Here is a 21,573-nt window from a genome sequence, read left to right as displayed (position 1 = left end):
GATCCTTGTGGTACTCCACAGGGGTTTGACCAAGGGTCAGATATGTGGTCTTTTGTCTTTACTTTATAAGTTCTAGTTTTTAGAAAGCCTTGGAACCAGTTGAGTACCAAACCTGTGATCCCTATGGCGTCTAGTATCTGGAGTAGTATGTTGTGATCCACTAGGTCGAAAGCTGCTGAAAGATCTAGTTGGATAAGTAGTATCCTGTTTCCTTTGCTGAGGTGTTGGTGGGCTATATCCATTAGAGATACAAGTAGTGTCTCTGTGCTGTGGTTTTTTCTGAAACCTGATTGTGATGGGTGTAGTATGTTGTGGTCTTCTAAGTAGTTGGTGAGGTATTGTGCTACAAGACCTTCTTGTAGTTTGATATATAATGGGATTGAAGCGATGGGTCTGTGGTTGGCTGGATTATTGTTTGGAGCTTTGGGATCTTTCGGTATGGGGGTGATAATAATCTCGCCTAGTTCTGGTGGGAAGTGACCATCTGTGAGCGTGGATTGTAGCCAGTTCATGAGGTTAGCTTTGAACTTGATGGATGCGGTTGTTAGCAGGTACGATGGGCAGCTGTTTAGGTCACAAGAAGTTTTACTATATTTGTTGTATAGTCGAGTCATGTCGTTCCATTGTATTTTGGGGAAGTTAGTCCACGTTCTGTCAGCTACTAAGGCTTCATCTATTGTTGGTGTTGTTATAATCTCATCGAGGAGGGTTAATGAATTGTTGAATGTGGATCTGATATTGGTGATTTTGTGCTTGAAGTAGTCTGCTAATTGGTGAGCTGAAGGAGATTGGTTTCCTTGAGTAGCTAGGAAAGGTTTGGTGTCTGTGAGTTTTCTTACAATATTGAAGAGTATTTTTGAGTCTGGGTTTTCAGTGCCTATTAGTTTGGAATAGTATGCTTTCCTTTTTTCCTTTAGTTTGATGTTATATTGTTTGATTTGGATTCTCCATGCTACTTTTGTTTGGTCTTGTTTCTGTTTTTTCCATATTCTTTCAAGGTGTCTGCATTGTCTTTTTAAATGGAGAAGTTCAGCGTCGAACCATTTGTCTGAAGGTCTACAGATTTTGTTTTTTGTTTTTATTGGTGCTAGCTCGTTCAAAGTAGCTTCGCTAATGGTACGCCAGTGAGTTACAAATTCTTTGGGGTTGATTTGGTCGAATGCTGGATCTACCTTCTCCCAAAATGTAGTAGGATTGATTTTCTGTCGTGTGTTGATGTGGATTTTTTGGGGTGCGGGTTTGTGGTTGTTTTGAGCCCAGTTTATGGTGAAAGTGTATTTGTAGTGGTCTGACCAGAGGGAGGGGTGCCATATACCGTTGGATGTGTGTATGTTTTGAGTGTCAAGATTATGGGTCGTGAATGCTGCAATGTCCAGTTGGTGGCCTTTTTCGTGTGTGGGTTCGGGGTTAAGTATCTGATAGGATAGGGTATCGAGATATGAGAGTATTCCCTCTACTTGTTTGGAGGAGTGGTCTTCTAGATGGAGATTTAAGTCTCCGAGGAGTAAGTTGTGGGTGGAAGTTAGTGAATTCTGGAGAATGAATTCTTCGAGTTCTTGTTTTGATGTGGACCATTTCCCTGGTGTGACATAGCATAGAATGCAGGTCAGGTTTCCAGAGAGAGTGTTATCGGAGAGTTGACATGCTAGAAGGTCCAGGTGAGGGGATGAGTTCTTGGCTAGGACTTTTAAGTTAAAGTTGTTTTTTACTATGATGGCTAACCCTCCCCCTCGTTTGTTTTCTCGACAGACAAGCTCTAATTTATATCCTTTTGGGCAGAGATCTATTATGCTTGGGTCGGAGTCTGAAGTGATCCAGGTTTCAGCTAGGAATAGGCATCCTAGATGATCTTTGATTAGCCAATCTTTGATTAATTCCACCTTTGGATTGATTGATCTTATGTTCATGTAAGCACATTTTATTGGTGTGAAATTTGTGAAGGAGAGTTGTGAACTGATTGAGTTGAGGAAGATTCTTGGGGGTGTCAAGTGTTTATGGCTGTTTATCTTGGGTTTTGGCGGAGGTCGTTTACCCCAGAATGTTGGGATGCTTTCTAGGCTAGAATTAGGACATGGTGTCAGAGTTCTGAAGGAGTGGAGTTTCCTGGCTGGTGGAGTTTGCCTGAGGTCTGTTGTAATGATTGGGATGGAGTAAGTATGGAAGCCTGCTGTTTTCCAGTTGGATATGAGGAGGGCGAGCAACAGAAGGACAAGCAGGGTTTTAGGAAGGCGGGTTGCCATTGTTGGTGAGTAGGGTTGCTGGGGTGTTGGTTGCTAAATAAACGATGTGAGTGATCTGATTGAAAGGATTATCTCTTAGCTATTGCTTTATCCTATTTAGGGGAGCTGGTGAGCTGCTTGTTTCTAGTTTGCTTCACTACTGCTGCTTCACGAAGGCGCTCACTAAGGCGCGCGCCTTCGTCGGCGCGCCGAACGGCTGCGCGCCATGGGCAGTCCAAATTTCACCCGATCTGTCCCTCGCTGGTCACGGGAGAGGGGCGGAGCGGAGCTCGCACGCTCTCCTCTCCTCGAATCTCCGTCGGCTGAGATGGCCCTGCAAAATGGCTGCGCGCCGTGGGCAGTCCAGATTTCACCCGATCTGTCCCTCGCTGGTCACGGGAGAGGGGCGGAGCGGAGCTCGCACGCTCTCCTCTCCTCGAATCTCCGTCGGCTGAGATGGCCCTGCAAAATGGCTGCGCGCCGTGGGCAGTCCAGATTTCACCCGATCTGTCCCTCGCTGGTCACGGGAGAGGGGCGGAGCGGAGCTCGCACGCTCTCCTCTCCTCGAATCTCCGTCGGCTGAGATGGCCCTGCAAAATGGCTGCGCGCCATGGGCAGTCCAGATTTCACCCGATCTGTCCCTCGCTGGTCACGGGATCTCCCTTCCCCTTCACTGTGCTGGAACAGGGAAAAAGGCCCGGTCTGCAAAGCCCTTAGGAGGGCTGGAAAAGCAGGCCAGGTGCCTAAGTGGCTGCTGGGGGCGGGGCAAACCGCCGAACGCGTTGCTCCTCCGGTGCAGTGAAGGGGGACGACTCGATCTCCCTTCCCCTTCACTGTGCTGGAACAGGGAAAAAGGCCCGGTCTGCAAAGCCCTTAAGAGGGCTGGAAAAGCAGGCCAGGTGCCTAAGTGGCTGCTGGGGGCGGGGCAAACCGCCGATCGCGTTGCTCCTCCGGTGCAGTGAAGGGGGACGACTCGATCTCCCTTCCCCTTCACTGTGCTGGAACAGGGAAAAAGGCCCGGTCTGCAAAGCCCTTAAGAGGACTGGAAAAGCAGGCCAGGTGCCTAAGTGGCTGCTGGGGGCGGGGCAAACCGCCGAACGCGTTGCTCCTCCGGTGCAGTGAAGGGGGACGACTCGATCTCCCTTCCCCTTCACTGTGCTGGAACAGGGAAAAAGGCCCGGTCTGCAAAGCCCTTAAGAGGGCTGGAAAAGCAGGCCAGGTGCCTAAGTGGCTGCTGGGGGCGGGGCAAACCGCCGATCGCGTTGCTCCTCCGGTGCAGTGAAGGGGGACGACTCGATCTCCCTTCCCCTTCACTGTGCTGGAACAGGGAAAAAGGCCCGGTCTGCAAAGCCCTTAAGAGGGCTGGAAAAGCAGGCCAGGTGCCTAAGTGGCTGCTGGGGGCGGGGCAAACCGCCGAACGCGTTGCTCCTCCGGTGCAGTGAAGGGGGACGACTCGATCTCCCTTCCCCTTCACTGTGCTGGAACAGGGAAAAAGGCCCGGTCTGCAAAGCCCTTAAGAGGCACCCTTTATGTAAAGTTCACAGCAGTGCTCTCTAAGGGCCCCACTGTTCAGCTGGCATTTCTCTGTTGCCAGTCCATTAAAATGCTGGCCTGTCCCATGTCCAAATGGGTTTGTTTTGGGCGTTTTACATTTAGATGTCTTGATTTTTGAAAATTGCCAAAACAGACAAGCATCCTAAGAGCTAGGGTGTGTAGATGGGTCATTTTTTTTTTAAAGTTGGACATCTTGCGGTTTTGAAAATATGTATTCTCTTTTTTTTTTTTTTTTTTTATAAATTCTTTATTCATTTTAAATCATAAACAAGTGTGCAATAATATATCCATTAAATTTCAATGTAACACTTGAAAATCTTAATCATATCATCAAGAACAAAATAATATATTCCCACCCCCCACTCTACTGAAATTAAAATTCATGAATCATTTTCAAACAGACAATAAGTGTACAGAAATACAATCATTATACTTTCAATACAACACTTAAACATCTTTCCAAATCATCTAAATAAAAATATTAATCCCCTCCCTCCCGCCCTACCTAAAGAAATAAAAACAAACTCTCAATGGAAAATATACCACCCCCCAATACGTAAAATATAATCTCCCATAAAAAGTGATGTCTACTCATTACAATATTTTTCCATTGGCCCCAGATCTTTATAAACTTATTGTAAGTTCCTTTCTGCGTAGCAAGAGCTTGTTCCATCTTATAAATATGGCATAATGAGTTCCACCAAAATGTATAGTTAAGATTTGAGTAGTTTTTCCAATTTTTGGTAATATGCTGAATGGCGACCCCTGTCATGATTAACAAAAGTTTATTATTACTTGACGAAATTTGACTTTTTTTCCTCATAGATATACCAAACAAAACAGTGTCATAGGATAACGCAACATGATTCTCTAGAAGACAGTTAACTTGAGTCCAAATTGAATTCCAAAATAACATAATATAGGGACAAAAAAAATAATTAAATGATCTAATGTCCCTCCTTCAAGATTACAATGCCAGCATCTATTAGATTTAGAGCAATCCAACTTTTGTAAACGAACTGGGGTCCAAAACGCTCTATGCAATAAAAAGAACCAAGTTTGCCTCATAGATGCTGACACTGTACATCTCATTCTCCAAGACCAAATTCGTGTATTTTCTTTAAATAGGGTAATGAGATGCAAAACATTCCAGATTATCTATTTGGTTTTTGTGCCTCATTTGAATGTCATCAACATCGCCATTAATGACCAATGTTGGCACATTATTACTTTTTTAATCCTGTACAGTGCTATCGCTTTGCCTTATTTCTACATGTCTAAGCAACTACTTTTCCAAATTCTTCATACTTATCTTTCTTTCATTTGCAGGAGAATGCTAAAGTATGTTTAACGTACTTGGTGAATCAACTAGCCAATATGGAACACTCATTCCATCACATCTTTCTGATGGAGATTAAGAATATTACAGATACTTTCAGTAATATTTTAGGTACTCAAGGCAGAAATATCTATCGGATGAGTAACAGTTTTACTGCTATAACCAAGCTTCTAATCCAACAACTGGAAAATGAAACTGCACTTAGTGACAGGTAATAGATATCTGTATATGTCGCTGATTGAATGACTAGAAATTATAACTACCGAAGGCCAGATGTGTTGCGCTGAAACAAGAAAAATGGCAGTTGAACGCTAGACCTGAAGTAAAACTGCAGCTCCGCCCAAAAGTGCAGTTAGGCCCTATTCTGTAAATGGCACTAAGGCGCTGATTCTATAGCGTCCACCTAAAGTTAGGCGCCAATATCGGCACTGATTCTAAAGAATCATGCTTAGTGTCGCCTAAGGGTCCTAACATTTAGGCGGCCCCAAGTAATGCCAGAGGTTTTTTTCAGCTGAAGTTAGGTATCGCTGTTGGAGCCTAACAGCACAATTCACAAATCAAGTTTCAAGTGTATTTAAGATTTCTAACCCTTCTAAGCAGTGTACAATCTAATTAGGAGTAAGACAGAGGTGTTTATAATTATTGACAATAGGCAAGATAGTGAGGTCTCATACAATTTGCAGATAGGACAGTAGGGCGGAGGAAAAACTCTCGTATGAGTAAGCCCTAGGCCAACAGATAACTTTGGTTAGGGTTACCAGATTTTAGCTGATTAAAATCCAGACTCTTAGCCCTGCCCCCAGGCCCGCACATTTCTGCCCTGTTACACCCGCATCATGCTCCTAGCCCCAGCCCCGCCCCCTCGACTTGTTCTCATCGCCACGTAGCATCCGTGCATGCTTGGATGCCGTCCCGCACGGTCACAAAGAAGAAGCTTTTCAAAACCCGGACAACTTTCTGCATTGGGCCATAAGGCACGTTGGCATCTCTTAGAATAACTGGCATGGAACCAGCATTATCTGATAACATATTGTCAATGGTTTATATATAATGAGTAAAAAGCTAGTTTGATGTCAGTGCCAGTGAATATGGGTATTATATCTCCCACTACTTTAGGGGAGAAGATGTCAATGAAACAGAATCTACTACACAGAAGGATGATTTCAAATCTGTTATTAATAAAAATGAAGAGGACGAACAGCTTCAAATTAAAAAAGAGGCTTATAAGGAAAAGACAAATGCTGAGGACAATGCTCCTGAGCCTATCGGTAGAAGCAGCTTAGGCCAAGCTTCCAAAGAGGAAAGAATGAAGTTGAAATTCAACAGGTATTGCATCGAAATGTACAGGCTGTGAGGATGTTTCATCCCTGTTAGTTCAACAAAGATACTAAAATTCTAAGACATCGTTCAGATTTGTGCATCTGCCCCTAAGGGCTTCTTTTACGAAGGCGCGGTGGCGGTTTAAACGCACGTAATAGCGCGCGCTAAATCGCCGGCCACGCTAGCCGCTACCACCTCCTCTTGAGCAGGCGGTAGTTTTTTCGGCTAGCGGCGGGCTAGCGCATGATTAAATGTCGTGCACGTTAAAGCCGCTACCGCAGCTTCGTAAAAGGAGCCCTAAGGGAGAAAACCAAACTCTGGTGCTTTAGGGCTACGGCGCTGGAGAAACGCCGGTCTGATTTTGGCGACCAATTCTCAACACTAACAGCATGCAAATTATGAGTATTCATGCTGTTGTTTTTGAGCATTGGTCACTAAGGGTTGGAACTTCCCGAGGCAATGCCAACAATAGTTGTGCAGTTGGCACAGTTCTTATGAGCATGTCCAGGGAACCCAGCCTCCCCCTCCCCGAATAAGAATTTTTTTTTTTTTTTTAAACCTGGTGGTCCAGAGGACCCTCAACCCCTCCCCGAGCCCCAGCACATTATCCCTAGTAGTTTGATGGCCAGGCACCACGCTCCAGCTCAACAATCCTAGGGTTACCAGACGCCCAGATTTCCCTGGTCATTCCCGGGGTTTTGAAAAGCTTCCTCAAAATTGCGTCGGGCAGGAGGACATCCGCGCATGCGTGGATGCCCTCCTGCCTGACGAGAGCGGGCAGTGGGGGGCAGGGCTAAAATGGGATTGGGGACGGGGCTGGGCTTAACGGGGCAAGGATAGGTGGAACTGGGTGGGCCTAAACAATCCTCCTCCCTCCCCCCCCCTCTATGTGTGCCTGGACCCACCCCTAGGACCTCTCCTCTTGTGTGCCAAGACCCTCCTGACCCCCCATACCTTTCTTGTAGAAGCAATTGCAGGAGAGATGCCCATTTCCTCTTGTCTCAAGGCCCACCTCTCTGGGCTCTGCTCCTGCCCAGTTATCCTAGGACAAACTGGAAGGGGCCTAAACACCATTTAAGAAATTATTTGTGATTTCTTTTGTTTGTTTTGCAGAACACATGGTTTAGCTGTCCATGTAATCCGCACAAAGTGTACAAATGTAGACACTGGACAACATACAATGAATATAGATTTAGAGGCCGATATGCCCTTTCCTGACCTATATGCTAATCAGAAAAATGAAGGACTCCTGCTCTCTGAAGATACTGAAGAATCCCAGTTGGCATGGACTTCGGTTTCACACTCACGTGCTACCTATGGAGGTTCTGACAATGTGTCAAAATCTGTTCAAGAAAACTGCCATGAAAGTAGTGTGGAGCTAATGCAAGATCCTGCCAAAGTGCAGGATAAGCTGTATGTGCACTTAAAAGAAAATCTCACTAAAGTCAAGGCATTTGTCATGGAAATTGGCAGGAAAATTCCAGTGCCAGATGAGTGTATTATTGAAGGTAAGAAATCGAAGCACATATTTAGTGTAGTTGGGAATAAAATCTTAGCTGGAATAGATACACTTAGATGCATTTGTATAGCAATATCAGATGAATTAAAAACAAGTGACTCGCTGACACTGAGTTGCATACTGGTTGGGTGTTTAATCAAGGTCTTAAGGGCCTTAGCCAATTAGTGCCTTAGGCTCCTCCCAGTCTACTCCAGAATGCACTAGGCAGGGTCCTAAAATGCCTAAGGCCCCTCCCCTGTGGGAGAGGCCTTAGCTGCCTGAGCCATTCGGGGCCTTAGACCCCTCCCAGTGCACCTCAGGATGTACCAGGAAGGGGAAGGTCCACTATTTTGGAGAGGCGGGCCTGACGCAGGAGGGACTGGGCATCCCTCCTGCTCTTTTTGTCCAGATCTGTCGGTAGTCTTGGGCCCTTAACAGCCATCGGTAGATTTAAGGCATGCCCTAACGATGTTATGGGCATCGATCGGACAGCTTGTTTTAATATTAATTACCTCATTTTAATACTAATGAGGTCATTTGCACGGCAGAGTCAGAGAGTTTAGGAATGCACAGAAAAGCATGCGGTGAGCCAATCTGTATATCGGTGTCAGGTCAAAAGCACACCGGGACAAAGGCGCGCACAGACAATTGAGCACAGCGCGGAGGCGCGCACCGCAGAAAATTACTGTTTTTAGGGCTCCAACGGGGGCGTGGGGGGGAACCCCCCCACTTTACTTAATAGAGATCGCGCCGCGTTGTGGGGGGTTTGGGGGGTTGTAACCCCCCACATTTTACTGAAAACTTCACTTTTTCCCTGTTTTTAGGGAAAAAAATTAAGTTTACAGTAAAATGTGGAGGGTTACAACCCCCCAAACCCCCCACAACGCCGGTGCGATCTCTATTAAGTAAACTGGGGGGGCTCCCCAACAAAACCCCCCGTCGGAGCCCCTAAAAACTGTAATTTTCTTCGGCGCGCGCCTCCATCTTGCGCTCAGTTGTCGGCGCGCGCCTTTGTCTTTCGCGGGGTTGTCTATGAACCCTGTATATCGGGTCGGCAAATTGAATCGTCACTAAACCAATTCAACTGGTTTAGCAATGATCGGAGAGTTTAGTGCATCCAGGCCTGAGAGGGGATAGATAAAAGTTTATAAAAATCATGACAGTTATAGAATTAGGGTTAAGAACATAAGAACTGCCATCTCCGGATCAGACCCATGGTCCATCAAGTCCGGCGATCCGCACACGCGGAGGCCCAGTCAGGTATACACCTGATGTAGTTTTAGTCACCCATATCCCTCTATGCCTCTCATAAGGAGATGTGCATCTAATTTGCCTTTGAATCCCAGCACAGTGGATTCCTTGATAACCTCCTTTGGGAGAGCATTCCAGGCGTCTACCACTCGCTGCGTAAAACAGAACTTCCTGACATTTGTCCTGGACTTGTCCCCCCTTAGCTTCAAACCATGTCCTCTTGTCCGTGTCGCGTTGGACAATGTAAATAATTTATTTTCCTGCTCTATTTTATCGATGCCTTTCAGCATTTTGAACGTCTCGATCATGTCCCCTCGCAGCCTTCTCTTCTCAAGGGAGAACAGTCCTAGTTTCTTGAGTCGTTCCTCATATTCCAAGTTCTCCATACCTCTTATTAACTTCGTTGCTCGTCTCTGCACCCTCTCTAACAGTTTTATATCCTTCTTTAGGTTGGGAGACCAATGTTGGACACAGTATTCCAAGTGTGGTCTGACCATTGCTCTATAAAGCGGATGTACCCGGACATGTCCTCTTTTTAGAAGACGTGTCCAGGCGTCCGGATGGCTTTTCAAAACCCAGCAATTTGTCTGGGTTTTTAAAAGCTTCCACCTCGGGACCGCGTCGGGAGGGCATCCATGCATGCACGGATGCAATGTGGTGACATCACGCGCATGTGGGTGATGTCATCATGTCACACTTGTGCATACGTGTGACATCATCGCGTCACTTTTGCGCATGCCCAGATGCCCTCCCAACACAGCTCTGAGCACGAGAACAGGTTGAGGGGGCGGGGCTGGGTGGTGAGGCTGGGGCAGAAAGGGGCATGGCTTGGGCAGAATGGGGCGGGCCTGTGGGCGTGGCTATGAGCCCAGATTTTAGAATAGTAAAATCTGGTAGCCCTATGAAGAATAAACCCTTGTTTTGTTGTATTTTGGATCAAGCTCACACTTTTTTTTATTAGTAGCTCAAGGCTAGTTACATTCTTGTACACTAGCATTTCCTTTGTCCCGGGTGTTTATAACTTTAGGGGTCTATCAACTGAGCTACATTATGGAAATAAAATACATTATTTGCCAATAATGCAAAAAAATTTTTAAACTGATTCTAATGTGTCTTACATAGTAATGAGCTGCATGGCATGCATATGTATGCAAAGCAGGTCATTATTAGATTAAAAGAATAATGAAGCTTACATTAAACCAGTGTATCGCAAATGTGTGCCTCCTGAGATTTCAGGTGTGCCGCAACATACCGGCAAGGAGGGGGAGAGTCATCCACGCCGGCTAACTGCCTACAGGACGTGCCTCTCGCGTCCTGTAGGCAGTCAGCTGGCGCAGATGACTGTCCTCCGCTCCGGCATCCCTCCTCCTCCTCCTCTCCCCGCACCTCCCCTCCTCCCAGATCCTCTACCAAAGTGAGTCACAGCCAGATGGGCCTCCACGCATGCCCAGACATTGACGCAATGATGTCATGCATGCATGACATCATCGCATCGACAACCGCGCACTTCCAGGCCCTAAGCCCAGTGCCCCGGCTGGAAAGTTTGCGAGACACTGCATTAAACTGTGCAAGCTGCCTGCATAAGAATGAAGAGTAAATGTGAAGTAACCAGGACAGATTGGAGAAGCTCTGAACCAGTGCAAGTTGACCAGGGTCAGTATCTGATTTACTTGGGAAAATCCCATTGAAAATGGATCTTCTTCTGTCAGCAATAGAACTATCGGGGATGAACCAATTCTTATTATTGCTCACAGAGGACAATGCTCTCAGTCTGACTTCATTGCTCTGCTATTCCTAGTACAAAATAAATGCACCCTACAAAAGCCTGGAATCATGTCCAATAAAAGTTGTTTCATAATCCAGTTGCATCTAAGATCTATTCTCTAGCTTTTAATCGGTGGGTGGGGACTTTCACTTGGCTAAATATAAAATGACTTTGAATTCTGGGCATGGAATTTTCACTATTACAGTAGTAAATATATGAATAATAAGAGACACAGGCTGAAGATGAAGTTATCACATCTTATATATATATATATACAGTATATATATATAAATATATATTTTTTTTAAGCACTGTAGTGCAAAATTCTCAAACCTCCCAACAATTCTGGTGTCAGATTCAGTTCTGCTTTGCTTTGTGATCCCAGATCTCCGAGGAGAGATTGCTCTTCGCCCAGTCCAATTGTATGGTATTTAGGGCTTTAACAGCAGCAACAAGCTGGTTGCAGTGATCAAATTTATAAGCCCTTTGTGTAAAACCGATCAAATGCACGAAAGAGAGACGTTCACTTCCCATATTTCCCTATATTTACTGAAATAAAACCTCCCTCTGCATGTTTGGAATTGTTTCAATTTCATATACTGTCTCGCTATTTCCTGGAAATTCCTAGAGTATGGACGTATTTGTATTGTAAAGTCAAAGATTTATGTGACTCATTCCAGATGCAGTCAGGGAACTGCATTTAGCTTAAATACCCGAGGGGTTTCTGGTTAATACTTCTGCCATTTCATAATCTACTCTAGACTCATTTCTTTAAATTCTAGTTATATAGGGGCTAATTCTATAATCGTATGCCTATATTTAGGCCTCCAGAGAGTGCATATAAAGTACCTATTCTATAAAGGAAAGTAGGCACCTACTTTCCTTTATAGAATACTAGAGTAAGAACATAAGAAATGCCTGCACCGGATCAGACCTGGGATCTATCCAGTCTAGTGATCCGCACACGCGTAGGCTCAGCCAGGCGTACCCTGGCGAATACATTAGTCACTCGTATCCCTCAATGTGTCCTGCAAGAAGATGTGCGTCCAATTTTCCCTTAAATCCTAGAATGGTGGTTTGCTCCACCATCTCTTTCGGGAGAGAGTTCCAGGCGTTCATCACTCGCTGTGTGAGGCAGAACTTTCTGACATTTGTCCTGGCCGTGTCCCCTCTCAGCTTCAGGCCATGACCTCTGGGTCCGAGTCTGGGTTACATTTGCCAATGTGAATAACGCTGTTTCTTGCTCACCATCCTTTCCCCCTGCTGGTGAGTGAGCTTGCTCCATTTTGTCGATTCCTTTTAAAAATAAGTTAAATATATGCCTGTCATATAGGCACACATACTTATGCCCGCCATAGAGTTCTTATAAGTGTTCATGCCTAAATGCTGGAGATATGCATATAACTGTTAGTTATACCAACACTTACCAACATTTACAGAATTCTAGCATTTACACGTGAAATCAGTGTGTAAATGTTAGCAGCCACTTTACAGAATTACTCCAGAGGCCGCAATTCCTAGAGGTATACGCCATGTAGGCGCATTAAAGGTGCTATTAATTGACAGTCGGATGATGCCTGTGTACACTAGCCATTATTCTTTAAGGTAGCATCTAAGTGCTATAGCATCTAACTGCAAGGGAGATGCATACATGGGTGGAGCATGTGCATGTCTCCCAGGTACATACGTGGAGGGGCATAACTGATAGTGTGCCTAAGCCTGAGGTTGGGCGTTTTGTGCAAGACGTCCACAAACCCTGGCCTACATTTCCAGTGCCTACCTTTGACAGAGGCGCGATTCTCTAAACGGCGCCATCACATGACTGGCCCACGATCGGTGACCGCTTTTAAGGCGGCTGCCGACCATGGCGCCGTTTAGAGAATCTGGGCCTAAGTGACCTTTATAGAATTGGAGCTTAGCACAGATCTCAATAACACCTAACTTTGAGTGTAATTTACTGAATCTGCATCTAAGCGCTTAACATGGTTTAATAAAAGGACCCCCAATGAATAATTGTGGGATGCGCCGTTCACCCAGCAACATTGCATGCCTACACAGAAGATGATATTAGGCAGTTGCATTTGAAATTAGTTAATGGTAATATTGTGTATATTTGTTTCTAGATACTGTTAGAAGTTGTGTAGCAAAGCTGGTCTTCAGCTGCCCAATGAAGGGTCATTACTGCCTATACGGTAAATCCAGTTTTACTCTCATCAGCCGGCAGCCTCAGCTCTGGATCCATATCATGTTTCTCTTTCAGCAGGTGTGTGCAATCACGATAAACAAAGGCACCGCTTAGGAAATCCGCTAGAGATGAAAATAAGGTTCAGTTGAATATTGACTATATGAAATGTACTGTCACTCATCTGACTTTTAATATGCAGCTTCAAAGTCCTGTGTGGGGGGGGGGGAAGGAAGAGGGGGGTTTCCCATCATCTTCCTTGGGTGTGGATGACTCAACTTTCTTGCATTCAAGCAGTATGAGGGGCCGCCGAAAAGTTCTCAGCCCGGCCAACAAAGTTGGGTCAGTCTCCACCGAGGGCTATACCCGTGGAGGGGCATAATCGAAAAGAACGTCTAAGTCCCTTTCTGGCGTAAGGCGCTGGCGCCCAGAGTAGGCAGCGGGAAAATGGTCCATTCTCGAAAACAAAGTCCAACCCTGAAGCTAATGTGATAAGTTTAATACATTCTTTTTGTCTCTTTTTAGATAAATTTTAAAATGTGCCAAATAGTTGCCCAAAGTGCTGAGTGCAAAAAATCATTAATGAGAATTCCACAATGTAGAGACACTTCAAAAGAGCTCTTCGTTATTAAAGTAGAGGTGAATAACAAATCAATCATTTAAGTACAGCCCACTTAAAACGGGAACTTATCTTAGTGAAGACCGCAAACGTCCACCTAATCAAGGAAGTCCGTTAAAAAGAGTGCCTCAGCTGATCGCCCTACAGAGTCCCATTTCGTGTCCTTCTTCAGGGGCAAACTCAGGGGCACTTCCCACTCTATTGTGAATTAAGTTCTGCTCCTTTTCAGTGTGCGAATAATGAAACATTGAGTCTATGGGAAAATAGAGGTTAGCACTTGAAGTACCTGTAATTCACCCTCCAGATGCTCGGGATCCATATCTGGATGCAAAGCCTGACCGCGAAGTGAAAGTGAAAGCAAGAAAGCTGGATTTTTTTAAAGTGGCGGTCCACAAATACGCAAGCACAGCAGTGCGAATGGAGAATATTGGTTACAATTGATGCAACCGCAGATAGGCATAATTGCACATCATGAACACGTGAATAACGAGAACAGATTGTATTTTAAAAAAATGCCCTTAACTGTGTCACATAGAATCTGGGCTTAGTGGGTGGGAAAGTCCCACATTAAGATGCACCAAACTCAGATTGTCCTATAGTAAAAGGACCCTGTAAGTACCATGAATATTTTAAATCTGCTGTTTCATAGGGAACATGTGAGAAGTAATTGGGTTTTTGTTTTTTAATACAGCTTTAATGGTCACTATGAATATCTCATTTAGTTGTTGTTTTAGAAATCTTGGAACAATAGTGTTTCTCCTACAAACTGAGGAATCTTGGACAATAGTGTTTCTCCTACAAACTCTGATATAAGACACTGCCATAAATATTTAATAAATACCGCAAGATAATAGAGTCAGCCAGTTGTAGCAAACTGTAATTCAAAGATTTTGGAAGGGCTCAAATTTTGTAAGGATGTAAATTTGTCTACCGTTGTGCCAAACAAACTAATACATATTTGGGATCTTATCTTGTTCTTTATTCTCTATAAATTTTCTTTTGCATGATGTTTCTCCTGGCCATGCACTCTCTCTCAATCTTCCTTCTTTGCCTATTCTCCCATCTACCCAGTGACTCGACACTGTGACATTCTCCATGTTTGCATTCCGTGGCTCTGCCACACAGACTATGTTTAAAACCAACCAAGATTCGATAATCTTTCACATTCTTTAGGCTTTTCGCTCATCTTGGTAAGCATTTTAGAAAAAAAAAAGAAACAAACATATTTACATTGGTTAAACTCTCTGCAGCTCAGAGAATATGGTTATGATCATCAGAATACAATTCAAAATCCTGCACCGTGCCTATGTCTCAAGATCTAGGGGTAAGGCTATGGGTCTATGGGAGGACGATCTTTGTTCCCACTGCCGGAAGGCTCCGGGCACCTTGGTCCATATGTTTTTGGAGTGCCCTCATGCGGCTGTTTGGCTCCAGGTCCTCCCTTTTCTGGATGACCTGGTTGGGAGAGGGGTACCTCGGGATTAGGGCCTGTTGTTATTGGGGGATCAGAGGGCCATTCTTCGTAGTGGCTTTGCCCTCCCGCAATGGAATTTTCTGTACACAGCACTATTGTTAGTGAAGAGGCTCCTGTTGCAGCACTGGGCGGCTCCAGCTCCTGCCTCCTTTTTCCAGTGGCTCCGGAGGCTGGAGGTTGCTTCCTTTGAAATCCACACCTACCATGCTGCCATCTCTAGCGATCAACGCTCTTATGTTTCCTTATGTAAAGCGGCCCGCCTAGCGGCAGAGGCGGTTGTTTCTGCTGCCCCACCATGACTCCGTTTTCTTGGCCCTTAGGAGCTGGTACTTTGTATTTCTACTCTCAAGCCAGTATGCAAGGGATGGGTATGACTGGGGGTGTATGGGGATTTGTATGGGGTTCCTTTGCTGAGATTAGTATGGTATGTCTTGGTGGTGGCTGGTATTGGATTGGTTGTGCAGTGTGGATGTTCTGGAGTTGAACTATTTTAAAAGCTTATTGCAGCCATGGCTTGCTCTTCCGTGAGAGGATCCTTCTAATCTTTTGTTTTCTTCCCCACTGGGAGGCTACTGTTTACTTGAATTCGGGCTATGTTGACATACTTTCTTCTGGGACTGTACGTTTGTCCTTTGTTTCTTTTGCTTCCTGGTGGTTTCTGTCTGAAGTCCTCCTGGGCCTGCTGTATTAACCTGGACCTCTTGCTTATTGACCGCTACAGCAATGTAGTTTCTATTTCTTGTATTGCTATTGGCTGCTTTATCAATAAAAAATATTCCAAAAAAAAGGAAGCCAGGAAGCTTACATAGGAAGAGGGCAAGAATTGTGGCAAGACCCTGGGTGTTTTATGATTCTTCAAACACCACCAAAATGCTCTCTCAAAAAAATATATTTTTGTGTCTGTGTTTTTATGTCAAAAGGGAAGTTTAGTTAAGAAAAGGAGGAAAAGTGTGCTTACCAAAGGTTAAGAAGGCACTAGTTTGGGATGTACTCAGGTGTCCTAAGATAGTTTTAGAATTGCCACATTTTTCTCAGCAAAATCCGGGCTGCCTGGCCCCAACCCAATTCCATCCAGTATCCTTCCCCCTTTCCTTGCACGCCAATTCCATCAGCATCTGTCCCCTTTCTTTCCCTCCAACTCAATTCCATCCAGTATCCTTCCCCCTTATGTTTTCCCCCTTTCCCTGCATACCAATTCCATCAGCATCTGCCCCCTTTTTCTCCCTCCACCATCCTTTCCAAATGCCAGTGGAAACGCCCCCCCCCCAGCAACGGCAACGGGCCCTCCCCCCCAGCAACAGGCCCCCACCCAACAACGACGACAACACCGGCCAGCCCGGCCCGGTCGTCCCCGTCCCCCCCACCCCCGGCATCACCGGACAGCAATGCGGCCTTCCGCCAGCATCAAATGCAACGCGGCCAAGGCAGCTCCAAGAAGATCCCGCAATGACTGCGTCTGCCGGAAGAAGTAAGTGACATAGGAGGGGGATGGATCGACAGACGTATTCAACGCAGGACCTTCTTGGAGCTGCCTTTGCTTTTGATGCCGGCAGAAGGCCACATTGCTGGCCATGCCGGGGGGGGGAGCCGGTGTTATCGTCATTGTTGTCGGGTGGGGGCCCGTTGCCATGGAGGGAGGGGCCCGTTGCCGTCTGAAAAAAAAATTGGCATATTGGTAAGTTGCCCTTCAGCGGGGCCCCCTGACTATTTCGGGCCCTAGGCACGTGCCTACTGGACCTATTCATTAATCTAGCCCTGAGTGCGCCAGCTGGATAAGACTTCCATGCCCATTCCCCACCTATGCCACATCCCTTGCAAAAAATAAATACTATGTGGTTAGCATATGCAGAAGGGAAAATTACTGTAAGATGTTCTAGCACAACCTGGAGTAAGTATTTTTTTTGGGTGCAGTAAACCCATATTAGGGCTAAGGACCAGATTCAGTCAATTCAGTCAGTGTCATTGAACACCAAGTCTGTGTCATAAGCATTTATTCACCAAGGCATAAATTGGAGATAACTTAAAAATGGTGCTTTTCCTATCCTGTGATAATAATAATAATAACTTTGTTCTTCTATACCGCCATTACTAAGTGGAGCTGAACAATCAGCGAGAGTACAATCACACAAAATACACTAGTTACAGTCTTAAAAACTCCTAAGTTAGGTAATGAATTTGTCAAACAAAGTAGTCTTAACTAATTTTTGAAAAGAACAATAAGACATAACATGATGGATACATTCACCTAACCAAGATTGCAATTTGCCTGCTTGAAACGCCAATGTCCTGACTAAAAAAAGTCTTATATCGGCAAGTTTTTACCTTTGGATAGGTAAATAAATGTGTGTATTTCACTTCTATTGTGACTGTCGGGGGGGGGGGGGGGAGGGAAGGGGGTTCCTCTGTGATTCTGTATGAGCACAACAAAATTATTTTCATGAGGTGATAATTGGTATGATCAATTTTAGTATATTTTCCAAAATAATAAGACATATGAGCCAACTTGGAGGGTGCTTGAGCACCCCCCAATACTGAGCTAACTCAAGGAAGGCAATTGCCAGTGGGTTTAACACCCCAATCATTTTGAAAAGTTGTTTCCTATGTATCAAGATTCTGCTTCTTAAAAATGTTTGAGCTATTTTGTTAATATTTCCCTCCAGAGCCTGTTTCCTGCACCTTTGTCTGTACAGAGTAAATCCATACACGTTCTGAAAGTGCTCTGGGAAAAGACCCGGCAGAAAGGAACCGACAGCTTTGAAAATGCAATGATTCAATCCACATTTCCTCACAAAAAGGTAAACATTAGCAATTAGTAAATGATCTCGTTTTATAGCACTCTCAGCAATTGATCACAAGCATACATAGGACTTGTTTCTTGACTAACATGACATCCATGCTGCAATTTGAGGCTGACCAAATTTTGGTTTTGGATTTGGCACCAAAACTGGCCCAAAATCCAGGTCAGTGCATTTTTGGCTAAAATCAAAACTCTCTACCACCTTCCTGCAATCACTCTTGCCCCCCACCCTCCCCCAAGCCACCCAACTGCTCATAAACCCGACTGCCTGACACATACACAGCTTACCCCCAAAATGGACAAGCCCCCCCCCACCCCTGACCTGGCCTCCTAACCATCAGTAGGCTCTCCCCAGTCATATCTTAGCCAGCCCTGGTAATCAGGTGACCTCTTTGGGGGCAAGAAAGTACCTCACTCTTTTCTGGTTGGCTCTGCTGCTGGTTTAAAATGGCTGCTGAGACTGCTGCAGGAAGTCCCAGAAGCCATTTGGAGATTAGCAGCAGCATAAGCAAGAGCAATTAGATTGCTCTTGCTTATGCCAGTGCCAGTTTAATTTCTCTTGCTTATGCTACTGCTAATCTCACTCAATATGACTGCTGAGACTTCTCATGCCACTCACAAGACTTGCATGGGAAGCTTGGAAGCCATTTTAAACCAGTCCTGGAAGAGGTCACTAGACCACCAGGTCTTGTTAAGGTAGGTCTAGGGAGGACCCACTGATTCTCAGGGGCCTGCGCGAGGGGGGGAGAGGGGGATGGGGAGGGCTTCGACAGAAGTGGTGGTGTCCCAGAGGGAGCCTTCTTCCACCAATATGGGTGGTGGGGGGGGGGCGAGGTTGACTTCAGTTCCAGTCAAACCCAATCTGTGAATTTTGTCCGCAGATTCAGTTTTGCCCAGGAACAAACCCACTGGTCTCAGCCGGGCCTCTAGTTGCAATGAATAAAATGTGCTTTCAGAATCAGCTTTTTTGCTAGGAAATATAAGCATCTGAAATAACGCTAACAAAGACACGTTTTTACTAAAATGCATTAGAAAATGGGCTTAGTCAGTGGTGTAGTAAGGGTAGGAGGTGCCCGGGGCAGTGGTGCCCTCTTCGCTACACTCCCACTCCTTCCATGCCCCCACCCCCACTGCTCGTTCCCATCCCTCACTCCACAATCACACTCTCCCTTCCTCCGCCAGTGCTGGGTTTCTCTCTGATGTCACTTCCTGGCCCCATGACCCGGAAGTGATTCAGAGGGGAGCCAGGCTGGTGAGAACAACAGGCAGGAGAAGTTGCTCGCGCTAGTGAAGATCTACAGAGGTACGGGGTGGGGGTGAGGGATGTTGCGAGCGTGGCATGATGGGGCGAGGCGGAGAGGTGCCAGCGCCCCCTTCCAAAACAGCGCTTGGGGAGGCCCCCCCTTTATTGCACCACTGGGCTTAGTACATTTAATTAAGATATTTTTCAACACTTTTTTTAGATCGTGTGCTAATGTTCATATTAGTCCACGTTACCTGAAAAAAATTAAAGTAGGAGCACTTACTGCTTCCTGTTTAGGAGGTGCTAAGAATGTCCATGTTAACCAGTTATTGTGTGCTAATATGAACCTTTTAACTGAATAGACTAGATGGGCCATTTGGCCTTTGTCTGCCATCATGTTTCTATAACGCTTCCGCAACCATTCCCAACTCATGCAAAACGTCCCCATCAGAGGGAGGTTGGCACCCAAGGCAATGGCGCCTGCATTGGTGTGTTGTGCGCCTCTCACTCTTCCTCGCCACTTGAAGCACCTACTCCCCCCCCCTCGTGTACCTCTTGAAATGTTCACCAGCGCGAGTAGCATCTTTCACCTGACGTCAGAAGGGAGCCGAGCAACAAGTGAAAGATGCTGCTCGCACCGTCCAATATTTAAAAAGGTACGCAGGGAGCGGAAAGGAAGAGAGGTATCATCGTCAGGCCCCTTGCAAAGGTGCTGTAGGCCGAGAGACCCCTATATTGGGCAGCAGTGACATAGTGGAACTGTATACAATGCAGGAGGAGGCAACGGCAAACCACTCCTGCACTCTGCCATGAAACATCGCAGGGAGGATTCCTCACTCTAATCCACCCATCCGTTGGGATTTATTAACCACTACCATGAAGAGATTCGACCAAAGCACAGTACACTGAATAAGGTACTCTTAAGCATTTTCCCTATCTGTCCAGGCAGCCTCACAATCTAACTGCGCTAAGACTACTGCAACGTACTTCTCGCAAGCCTCCCGCGCACCCATCTCTCACCTCTTCAATCCGTTCAAAATTCTGCTGCATGACTCATATTCCGTGAGAGCCGCTATTCTCACATTACCTCTCTCCTCAAGTCACTTCATTGGCTCCTCGTCCATTTCCGAATACAGTTCAAACTCCTCTTGCTGATTTGCATTCATTCTGAAGCCCCCCAATATCTCTCTTCACTTATCTCCCCTTATGCTGCTCCCCGCAAACTCCATTCATCGGGCAAGCTCCTCTTATCTGTACCCTTCTCTTCCACTGCCACCCCCAGACTCCGTCCCTTCTTTCTTGCAGCACCGTATGCCTGGAACAGGCTGCCTGAATCAATATGTCATGCTCCATCCCTAGCAGTATTCAAATCCAAGCTAAAAGCCCACATTTTTTTTTAAACTGCCTTCAACTTAACTCCCACTCACTGCTGTTAGATGCCTAGACCCGCTGTATCATTTCCTCTACCATAATCTCCCCACCCTGAGATGTCCTGTCTGTCTAATTAGATTGTTAGCTCTTCTGAGCAGGGACTGTCTATTGTATGCTGTGTACGCCTTTCAGCGCTATAGAAATAATAAATAGTAGTAGTGGTACCTGGGGCAATGAAGGGATCATGTTACTTGCCAAGAATCACAAAGAGCAGGTTGGAATTGAACTCACAACCTCAGGGTGCTGAGGCAGCAGTTCTGACCACTAGGCCACCCCTCACACAATTTATGATAATGATGTAAGAACATAAGAATTGCCGCTACTGGCAGTGACCAGTGATCCATCGTGCCCAGCAGTTGGCTCAAACGGGGGCCCTCTGGTCAAAGACCAGCGCCCTAACTGAGACCAGCCCTACCAGCCTATGTTCTTGTTCAGCAGGAACTTGTCTAACTTTGTCTTGAATCCCTGGAGGGTGTTTTCCCCTATAACAGACTCCGGAAGAGCGTTCCAGTTTTCTACCACTCTCTGGGTGAAAAAGAAATTCCTTACGTTCGTACGGAATCTATCCCCTTTCAACTTTAGAGAGTGCCCTCTTGGAGAGGGTGAACAACCTGTCTTTATCTACTTTGTCTTGAGTCCCTGGAGGGTGTTTTCCCCTATGACAGACTCCAGAAGAGCGTTCCAGTTTTCTACCACTCTCTGGGTGAAGAAGAACTTCCTTACGTTTGTACGTAATCTGTCCCCTTTTAACGTTAGAGAGTGCCCTCTCGTTCTCCCTATCTTGGAGAGGGTGAACAACCTGTCTTTATCTACTTTGTCTTGAGTCCCTGGAGGGTGTTTTCCCCTATGACAGACTCCAGAAGAGCGTTCCAGTTTTCTAC

The 21,573-nt window shown here is 45.7% G+C and overlaps 1 protein-coding gene across 4 annotated transcripts in view; it reads left to right on the top strand.

Moving 5' to 3' along the window:
• The window catches only part of VEPH1 (ventricular zone expressed PH domain containing 1), a 135,230-nt gene that overhangs the window by 75,480 nt on the left and 38,177 nt on the right, over positions 1 to 21,573 (top strand). For 2 of the 4 annotated variants that reach the window (XM_033959268.1, XM_033959269.1), the window contains 5 exons: positions 5,103 to 5,323; positions 6,229 to 6,438; positions 7,546 to 7,940; positions 13,070 to 13,209; positions 17,882 to 18,016. In XM_033959268.1, the coding sequence (XP_033815159.1) occupies positions 5,103 to 5,323; positions 6,229 to 6,438; positions 7,546 to 7,940; positions 13,070 to 13,209; positions 17,882 to 18,016 (1,101 nt within the window). The remainder of the gene's footprint in view (positions 1 to 5,102; positions 5,324 to 6,228; positions 6,439 to 7,545; positions 7,941 to 13,069; positions 13,210 to 17,881; positions 18,017 to 21,573) is intronic. The other 2 variants (XR_004540684.1, XM_033959270.1) reach the window with 2 other exon arrangements.

This window comes from Geotrypetes seraphini, chromosome 9 (assembly GCF_902459505.1).
Source record: "Geotrypetes seraphini chromosome 9, aGeoSer1.1, whole genome shotgun sequence".
NCBI classification, from domain to species: domain Eukaryota; kingdom Metazoa; phylum Chordata; class Amphibia; order Gymnophiona; family Dermophiidae; genus Geotrypetes; species Geotrypetes seraphini.
The sequence above is the reverse complement of the archived record's forward strand: the minus strand, read 5'-3'. Positions and strand labels throughout refer to the sequence as shown.